Source organism: Panonychus citri, unplaced genomic scaffold (genome assembly GCF_014898815.1).
Source record: "Panonychus citri isolate SS breed McGregor unplaced genomic scaffold, ASM1489881v1 Contig00138, whole genome shotgun sequence".
In the NCBI taxonomy this organism is placed as follows: domain Eukaryota; kingdom Metazoa; phylum Arthropoda; class Arachnida; order Trombidiformes; family Tetranychidae; genus Panonychus; species Panonychus citri.
The window spans coordinates 2,195,787-2,205,182 of NW_026515543.1; the positions used below are offsets into that span (position 1 = coordinate 2,195,787).

At 31.2% G+C, this 9,396-nt stretch overlaps 4 protein-coding genes across 4 annotated transcripts; 3 read left to right on the top strand and 1 right to left on the bottom strand.

The window, feature by feature from the left end:
• The first annotated feature begins 254 nt into the window (after positions 1 to 254).
• LOC128393114 (uncharacterized) lies at positions 255 to 1,186 on the top strand. The gene is made up of 3 exons (XM_053353243.1): positions 255 to 466; positions 555 to 743; positions 822 to 1,186. Exons 1-3 carry the CDS (start codon positions 393 to 395, stop codon positions 961 to 963), a joined length of 405 nt encoding a protein of 134 aa, XP_053209218.1. The 5' UTR covers positions 255 to 392; the 3' UTR covers positions 964 to 1,186.
• Positions 1,187 to 1,192: 6 nt separating this feature from the next.
• LOC128393109 (ubiquitin-like modifier-activating enzyme 5) lies at positions 1,193 to 2,812 on the top strand. Its single transcript, XM_053353239.1, has 4 exons — positions 1,193 to 1,353; positions 1,475 to 1,520; positions 1,631 to 2,104; positions 2,178 to 2,812. The coding sequence occupies exons 1-4, from the start codon at positions 1,286 to 1,288 to the stop codon at positions 2,688 to 2,690; spliced, it is 1,101 nt and encodes a 366-aa protein (XP_053209214.1). The 5' UTR covers positions 1,193 to 1,285; the 3' UTR covers positions 2,691 to 2,812.
• Positions 2,813 to 2,890: 78 nt separating this feature from the next.
• Positions 2,891 to 5,173, bottom strand: LOC128393108 (transmembrane 6 superfamily member 1-like). Its single transcript, XM_053353238.1, has 3 exons — positions 4,587 to 5,173; positions 4,268 to 4,469; positions 2,891 to 3,757 (listed from the first exon to the last, which is right to left on the bottom strand). Exons 1-3 carry the CDS (start codon positions 4,792 to 4,794, stop codon positions 2,995 to 2,997), a joined length of 1,173 nt encoding a protein of 390 aa, XP_053209213.1. The 5' UTR covers positions 4,795 to 5,173; the 3' UTR covers positions 2,891 to 2,994.
• Positions 5,174 to 5,249: 76 nt separating this feature from the next.
• LOC128393100 (serine/threonine-protein kinase TBK1-like) lies at positions 5,250 to 9,074 on the top strand. The gene is given in 11 exon segments (XM_053353228.1): positions 5,250 to 5,644; positions 5,647 to 5,819; positions 6,207 to 6,336; positions 6,401 to 6,582; positions 6,665 to 6,822; positions 6,898 to 7,008; positions 7,076 to 7,255; positions 7,338 to 7,682; positions 7,773 to 8,579; positions 8,645 to 8,707; positions 8,776 to 9,074. Coding segments are annotated over 11 exon segments (2,247 nt in total). The 5' UTR covers positions 5,250 to 5,583; the 3' UTR covers positions 8,813 to 9,074.
• Positions 9,075 to 9,396: the final 322 nt, after the last annotated feature.

The window sequence follows — 9,396 nt, forward strand, 5'->3', positions numbered from 1 at the left end:
ATTGTCGTCTCTAAATCTTAAATTGTTTCTCTATCATAATCAGTATATAATTTGTACTTTGACAATTATTAATTTTGTGGAGATGATTTAACTTAATTGTCTTGTAATGTAACCTCCCATTTAGATTGTAATTGTAAGTGAGATGATCAGAGTTGATTTCATCGAGAGTATAAAAGTTTGAAACAATCAGAATCAACGGAATCAGTTTCCAATCATCTGATCAATTGTTCAGATTAATCAATTGAATAGATAGAAATTGTCGTTAAACATTTGCTTCACAAACAATTAACTAATTGAGCAAACATGAGGCTATTAATTGTTTTATCGTTGGTCACACTTTATATTGTAGTGGTCACTTCATCATCATCATCATCATCATTGTTGCAAGAAAAATGTTCATCATCATCATGCTCATGAAGGTAAAAAGATTCATCATCATCATGGTCATCACCATGGACATCATCATGTAAGTTTTTTGATTAACCAATCAATTGAATCAATTTTGAACAATTGTCAACCTTTTTTTTTTTATTTGTTATCATGTTTTTGTTTAGGGACATAAACATGGTCATCATCATGGTCATCACCATAAACATGGCGGCCATGGTCATGGTCATGATAGTCATGGTTGGGGCTGGAATGGTTGGTCAGGATGGGGACATGGTGGTGGTCATCATGGTCACGGTGGTTGGGGACACCAAGGATGGGGTCATGGTGGTCACGCTCATGCCGCTTTGTCACATGTAAGTTAATCAATTAAACTTTTACCAAACAATCAACTAATTTGACACAATGTTTTCCCCAATTTCAACACTTTCAAGGGCTGGAACGGAGGTTGGGGCCATGGACATGGAGGTTGGGGACATGGATGGGGTTGGTGGTAAAAGCAAACTGACCACTAGAAGTGACCATAAGTTCAACTTTAATATTATATGTAACATATTAAACTCTTTCCCATTGTAATATATTCAAAAAAGTTATAATAATTTTCTCAATCTGAACATAATTTGTATTAAATTTTCATTCCATCATTACATAATTAACTAATTCTATTCTATTCTTAATTGTTGTAAATTTTGTCTTTTCTTTTGTTAATAGTTTTCAATTTTTCTTCTATTTAAATTAACCGCCAATAGAATCTGATTTGTAAACATTGTCAATGTTTCCATTTGTTGATCTTTTGCCACGAAACAGGATTCATTTAGTTAATTAAACTTTAATCATTTTCTATTAATTTTATTTTAATTGTTCTTTCAATTATTTCAATTAAAGTCTCTCTATCACAATGGGTGAACCTTCTCGAGCCAAGATTGAAACAATGTCCGCCGAGGTAAACGATATGAACCCTTACAGGTTAGTCAATTGTTCATTCACTGAATTTTGTTTAATCACAACAATCAATTTAATTTCTTTCTCTCAAATATTTTTTCTAATTAATACTATTCTATGTTTCGACGTTGTTTTACATTATTAGTCGACTGATGGCTCTAAAAAGAATGGGAATTGTTGAAAATTATGAGGTGAGTTTCTTAATCATATGTTAATACCTGAGTAAATTACAATTACATTAATATTAATAATAACATTTAATTTTTGACAATGAAATTGTTTGATTTAATTGTTTACATAGAGAATACGATCTTTTACCGTTTTAATTGTTGGTATTGGTGGTGTTGGTTCTGTATCCGCTGAGATGTTAACTCGATGTGGAATTGGTAAACTGATTATGTTTGATTACGATAAAGTTGAATTGGCAAATATGAATCGTTTATTTTTCCAACCAAATCAAGCAGGAATGTCAAAGGTTGAAGCTGCTTCAAAAACTTTATCGTTCATCAATCCGGATGTTGTATTTGAAAGCCACAATATGGATATAACCAAGGTGGATAATTTTAATCACTTTCTTGACAGAATAGCCAAAGGAGGATTAGGTGATAAAAAAGTTGACCTGGTCCTTAGTTGTGTCGACAATTTTGAAGCAAGAATGGCGATTAACACTGCTTGTAATGAAGTGAATCAAATTTGGTTTGAATCGGGCGTCAGTGAGAACGCTGTTTCAGGCCACATTCAGCTGATCGAACCCGGAAGAACCGCTTGTTTTGCCGTAAGTAAATTTGCAGCCTTCTAAATGATAACCGATAAATTATCCTCTCTCTCTCTCTCTCCTATTAATCTAGTGTGCGCCTCCCTTGGTAGTCGCTTCCGGAATCGATGAGAAAACACTGAAAAAAGAAGGTGTTTGTGCCGCATCTCTACCGACGACCATGGGAATTGTGGCCGGTTTTCTCATTCAAAATGTTCTCAAATATCTTCTCAATTTTGGTTCGGTGACCGATTACCTGGGCTACAATGCGATGCTCGATTTTTTCCCGACCATGTCAATGAAGCCAAATCCAAATTGTGATGATCCAAATTGTGTCACTCGTCAAAAGGAATATCAACTTAACGAATCAACTAAACCTAAAGTCGAAATACCAATAGAAGAACCGGAAATTGTTCATGAAGAAAATGATTGGGGAATTTGTTTAGTCGATGAATATGTTCCCGAGGCCGATGAAGTCGAAGTTGCCCCGGGGGTTAAATTACAATATACGAAGGATGAACCATCCGTTCAAGTTGATTCGAAAGATACTGTTCAAGATACTGAACAATCGTTGGAAGAATTAATGAATCAAATGAAATCTCTTTGAAAATTATTCGAAATTTTTTTTACTCTCTCTTTAAATCAATTGGATTCCAATTTATATTCTATCATTTCTGCCAATACGTTTACCAATAAGATGATTATTATCAATTATTTTTGTTTCTAAAATTTAAAACTCAACTTTGTTCATCATCTGATTAATTTCTCAGTATTAATCAATCGTTTCGAGGTCGAAACAAATTTAAATTGTTTGTCTTGCAATTTATATAAATTTATTTCTTTTTGGAAAATATAAAATAAAAACATTTACATTGAAAAAAAATCTTGATTGGAAACAATTGTAATTGTTTTTAATCAGTTGATTTCTTTTGATCAAAACTTGTTACCTTATCTTCATCGTCTTCATATGTTTCTGTTGATTCATCTTGTTTGCATCTAATTGCGAGTAAAATAGGACCAATGGTTAAGATTAAGTTAATTGACCAGAATAAAAGTTGTGACATAAAATCAGAGGGCACCCTAAGTATATAGGGTGTTCTTGAATGGAAAGATGAACCAATATGAGTAAATTGGGCAGCAATAACAGCTCCAGCCAGGAATGCACTTAGTTTGGACATTGTTTGATTATTAGTACAACGATTAACAATTAACCGGTTAATTGCATACAAATAAAAGGGTAAATAGTAAAATAAATAGATAATCATTTGAATTTTAGCAAAAGGTGCTGGAGTTGAGGATAACAGGTAAGGTTCAACGGATTTTGTATAACTGGTACACAACCAAAATGGACTGTCCAGAACAGCAAGGCCACGAAGAAGAGTCATCAAAGTCGATAGTAAAAATATAAAACAAAGTATTAGGTCAAAAGGCCGTTTCCATATGAAATCAATTTCATCTGATTGATTTTGTTGGTTAATTGTGGATTTGGTGGTTTTCCTTTGTTTCTTGATTAAAACACAATAGGCCATGTGACAGGGAACAAATATAAATGGTAAATACATGAGAAAACCTCCATTAAGGCCAGTTTTACCGACCATAATACCGATCAATAAAACGAGGCTATTATTCAACCAAGAACCAAGCCAAAAGCATAAAGTATCGGTGTAATCATTGCTATTGGAAAAAAATAAAGAGAAAGTTTTGTTAATTATAAACAATCAAAGAGATACGAAAAAAACAAACACAAACCATTTAAAAACCTAACCAGAATTTATCTGTTTACTCACATTGAGTAGTAATCAAGGTAACAATCTAATAGCTTAAATAAATCATCATATTGATTTAGTAATACATGTATTAAAAATAATCTACATCAAGGAAAATATTATCTTTTGGAAATCACCATTATCAAAATAACACAATTAATTGCTAATTAATTGTATTAGCTACCTATTGATTAACATTTGCTTAATGACAAAGACTCTAGAGAGAGAGAGAGTTAATTAATCAATTAAGCTGATTAGTTGAAGAATAAAAAACTCTTGAGTTGATAAAATCAAAGGCACAACAAACGGAATGAAAAGAAGAAAAGAAATTAGGTGACCTTGTCATTGGATATAATATATTGTTCTGGTGATTATTTTTAATTGTTGACTCGTTGAAACCATTTTTATAGTTAATTACCTCCATGTAATAGCAGCAACAATCATCAAGGCTAATGCATGATTAACAATTCCATTCCAATGGCAGATCATGGCTCCAAATGAAGATCTTAAATGGGGTTCTCCATGTTTAAGAAAAGAATTGGTGAAACCTGAGATTAAACTTTCCAATTCCAGTGCTATAATTAGACAGGAAACACTAATGAAACAAATTGTTCCAAAAACTAGAAGATAAATGAAAAAGGAAAACAACAATTAAAAATGAGGAAAGAATTTTTTTATATAAAAATTATAGGAACAAATTAACTACCGTTTTGACAATGTTATTGGTTTCAACTTACTGTAAAAAGGGTAACGATTGTTTCTTGGGACACCATTACGAGTAGACTTGATTATGGTGATTAAAACTAATCCACCAATTAGGATGGTCAGTAAAGAGATAAAAAAAGGAGTTATCCCGCTTTTATCAATCAAACGGTTGATCACATAGATTAAAGGAATGGAATAAGTTGATGTGATGAAAACTTTGGTGGCAACAGAAAAAGACATGATCAGTTTAAAGATACCGGATGGAATTTAGAACAAATCAATTCAGATGATGTTGGAATCACAATTAAAATTCACACCCAAACACCAAGAAGAAGGCAAAGAAAAATAAACAAAAGTAAAAATTGTAAATGGAAAATCAAAAAGAGAACAAAATAAAAAAGAATTGAATTGAAAACAAGAAGAATAATTAACAGAAATTAATCACATTAGGTAACCAGTTAATTCGTTCAACCGGTCAACTCACATAGTGGAACTAAGAAGGAAATTCTTTTAATCCATGTTAATCTCTAATTCCATGGATTTAAATGAACGACACGAAGTAAAAAAAAAAAGAAAATGTCTTCACATGATGTTTGTTGTTGTTCAACAGAAGGAGAGGAAGAGAGAGAAAGAAAAGAGAAAAGAACAAAAAGAAAGAGAAAAAAAATTCTCTTCTCTTTCCTTTCTTTTTTTCTCATAAACGTAAACTCAATTTTCTGTTACTCTTGATTAGAGTTGTTGATTCTTGTTTACCTTTTTCTCTCTCTAATTTTGTTAATTTTATTTAGAATTTAATAATTTAATGTGTAACCCAAACAATCAACAATCTTTTTAATTGTTTCTCTGGTTTAATCTGAGAAAGAAACACAATTTAAGTGAAAGAGAGAAAGTGAAAGAGACAACATGTGAATCAAGTGATACGTTTTCTTTTTGTGTATCATTACCTTTATTTTTGTTTTCTTCTTGTTTTCATTTGATTTTTAATTATGTTGAACAATTAAATTCTATTCTTTCTAAATTGTTACCATTATGGCTTACCTGAGGAGTTCTCGTAATTATGTTTGGAATGTGAATAATGTTCTGGGCAAAGGGCTACTGGGGCAGTTTATTCGGGTGTCAATAAGTATACTGGTGATCCTGTTGCGGTGAAATCTTTTAATCATGCCTCTCATATGAGACCTTATGAAGTTCAAGAGAGAGAATTTGAAGTTCTAAAGAAAGTAAATCATCAGAATATTGTTCGTTTAATTGCCATTGAAGAAGAGGTAAGTTCAATTAGACTAATCAACAACAATAAGAAAAAAATTGGACAATTTTCCTGGTCATTTCTGTTTCTCTTTCTCCCTATACATTTACTATTGTTATTATGAGAAGTGTCCATTTTAAAACTATCAACACCTTAAGCGTATAAGGAAGTGTTTCATTTAATTTTACCTTTAGAATCAATTTAGGTCAATCTATAATTATTTCTGGACATCGTCAGGTTTTAAATTGTTACGTTAAACTTGTCAGGCCTAAAACTTGAGATGTTCTTGTCTATATAATTTGAGAAAAAAAAATCTACTCATCCAAAAGTCTTTTGTTTACAATTAAATTTTAGAGGACAAGTTAACATGTAATTAACATTATTATTATTATTGAATCTTCCATAGAATGAATCTCACCATAAAGTATTAATCATGGAACTTTGTACTGGAGGAAGTTTATTCAATATTCTTGATGATCCAATTAATTGTTATGGTCTTGAGGAGAAAGAGTTTATTGCTGTTGTCAAACATTTAGGTTTGTATTGATTTTGACACTCGATCTTGTGATTTATTCTAATTTTATTTTCTAAATCATTTAGCTGCGGGTATGAAACATCTAAGAGACATGCACATAATCCATAGAGATTTAAAACCAGGTAATATAATGAAATTTATCGGTGAAGATGGTATTTCGATTTACAAGTTAACGGATTTTGGTGCTGCTCGAGTCTTGGAGGATGATCAGCCATTCATGTCACTTTATGGAACTGAAGAATATCTGGTAATCTTATTGATACCATTATCATTTTTACAATTTTCTACTGTCTATGATTGATTGATTCTAACTTTCAATTTTCTATCAGCATCCCGATATGTATGCACGAGCCGTTCTTCATAAATCAGCTGGTAAATCGTTTCGTGCCAATGTTGACCTTTGGAGTATTGGAGTTACTCTTTTTCACATAGCAACTGGATCTCTACCGTTTAAACCTCATGGAGGAAGAAAAAACAAAGAAACTATGTAAGAAATTTTCGATCAAATTATTCCAATTCGTAACAATTATTATTAACTTCATTTTCTAATGTAAAACTTTAGGTTTAAAATAACAACAGAAAAACAATCAGGAATCATCTCGGGATATCAACATACAGAAAACGGTGAAATCGTTTGGAGTCGAAATCTCCCGCAAACTTGTCTCCTTAGTCCGTAAGTATTAATAGCAAGTAAATTGTAATCAAGAGTGATAACTATATTATTATATTTCTATATTTAGAGCTATCCAAGGATTGATTGTTCCTTTATTAGCTGGAATTATGGAATGTGATTCTCATAAAATGTGGTCGTTCGAAAAATTTTTCTCCACCGTAACTCATGTTCTATCTCATAATGTACTTTATATTTTTTATATCAATCATATGGAAGATGTGGTAATTTATCTTCATCCATCCGTAGGGTAAGAGGATAATTTTTAATTACAATCATTACAATATTTTTTAATAATTTCTCTCTCTCACTCTCTGATTGGTTGCTTTTAGAACTCTTAACGATTTAAAACATAATTTGGAAACTAAAGTATCAATTCCAGCCAAAAGTGCACTTCTCCTTTGGAATAAGCAACAAATCCATGATCTATCGGAAGTTAATTGTTCACCAGATAATCCAATTTTACTTCTAAATTCCGATGTAACCAAATTAAAGCCAAGTCCTTTATTATCGAAACAATTACCGAAATTTCCAGTTATGCATACAACATTAACCAATCTCGAAGAAGATGCTCAAAAGTCTAAAATTTGTTCCTCTATAGCTTATGCATATTCCAGAGCTATCGAAAAGTGTGTTCTCTATTATCAATTAGCCAACATAACTCCAATGCATGTTATGTAAGTGTAACAATTAACGTTGAATTTATTGATACAAAATTTATTTGATGTTCTAATTTGATTAACTTTATGTTTCAAACTTTTTTTCAGATCACTGATTGATTCCAATTTGCGTTTACTTACTGAGAAACAACAAGCTTGCTCCCATTTTTTCAACTCATTAACACACCAATTGGCTTATTTCAGTGATGTAGATGATTATCTTAAACATATCGCTCAACTATTAAATTTGGAGGAATCTGTTAGCATTAATTTTGAATCAATGGCCAAGGGTCACATATTGTTTGAAAGTTTATCTGATTATTCATCAACTTTGATGCCCAAGATGACATGTATGAAGGAAAATGTTAAAAATCTACAAGAAGATTGGTATAAGATGAACAAATCGACGGGTGAAGTGGACATTGAAACAGCTAAATCAAGGTCAAAATATTATTCTCAAAAGATTCGTGAATCTTGGCAATTATTGCATAAAGACAAAGCAGCTCGAAATTTAACTGTGGCCGAAGATCAACTTCACCAATTGGAGAAGGTTAAAATTGATACTAATTCTAAAAAACTGAAAGTTCTAATGGAGGATATTTGCTGTACTGCGCTGTCAGAGATTACAAAACGACTCGAAAATTGGTACACTGGTGCTCAAGTTGCGCTCAAACAATCGGAATGTTTATTTAAAGAGTTCTCAATATTTACCAATAATTGCGAAGAGTTACAACAGTGTTTGAATAAAGTTCGAGATGATCAGAAATGCCTTTGGCAAATTACGTTTAAAAAGATTGAACCCAAAATGAAGGAATCAGTCGTTTCATCGTCGACAATCAATTTGACGGAAAAATTGGCCGATGGTCTGAATGATGGTACTCGAGATTATCGAAATCTTCAAAAGTTTCTAAGAGAGTGAGTATTTGTGTTCGATAAATTTCGAAGTCAACAATTAATGACAATTTAATTTCTATCCACAGATACGATGAGAAAAGAGAAAGGTTTTTCTCCTTGGTTGAAGAGAATCGAAATCTAGTAAATGAGTGAGTATTAATGCAACAATTAACTGAACCAATTTTTATCTCAATTAAATAATTTTTTTCTTCTTCAGATTCGAATCAATTTCATTAAGAGATAATCAACAATAAATCGATGTGATAATCAATGTTTACTATTAAATTCCTGTTCACCTGATGGATAAAAATACTGGATTAACGATTAATATTAATCATAGATCTGAATTTTCTCTAATTATTAATCATGATCATGGTTTTTACAATTGCCTTCTTATTGATTTTATTAGATTGTTAACAATTATTACAATGATTAACTTTACCTGATTTTCCAAGAGCAAAATCAACACATTAAGCATAACAATAATAATTTAATTGTTGCCTTATAGCATTTAAATTTGGATTCAATTCCCGTTAAATTGTCTTTCCATTTAATCATTCTGCAATTAACTAATCATTCCCAATTAATTTTTGGTGTAAATCTTCATCTTCAATTTTACCTGATAAATTGAAAACACAAAAAATTATCAATCAAAGTAAATTATCAATTTTACTTTGAACAATTCAAAATAAAAATAAAAATGCAAATCTAATGATCTAAATTATGATCATCACTAATTAAACTGTTATCCAATTCACCGAAACATTTACATTGTTTCTCAATTTCCTGAGATTAGAAACAATTTATCATTGGAAAATTATTCTAACCAAGAATTGAA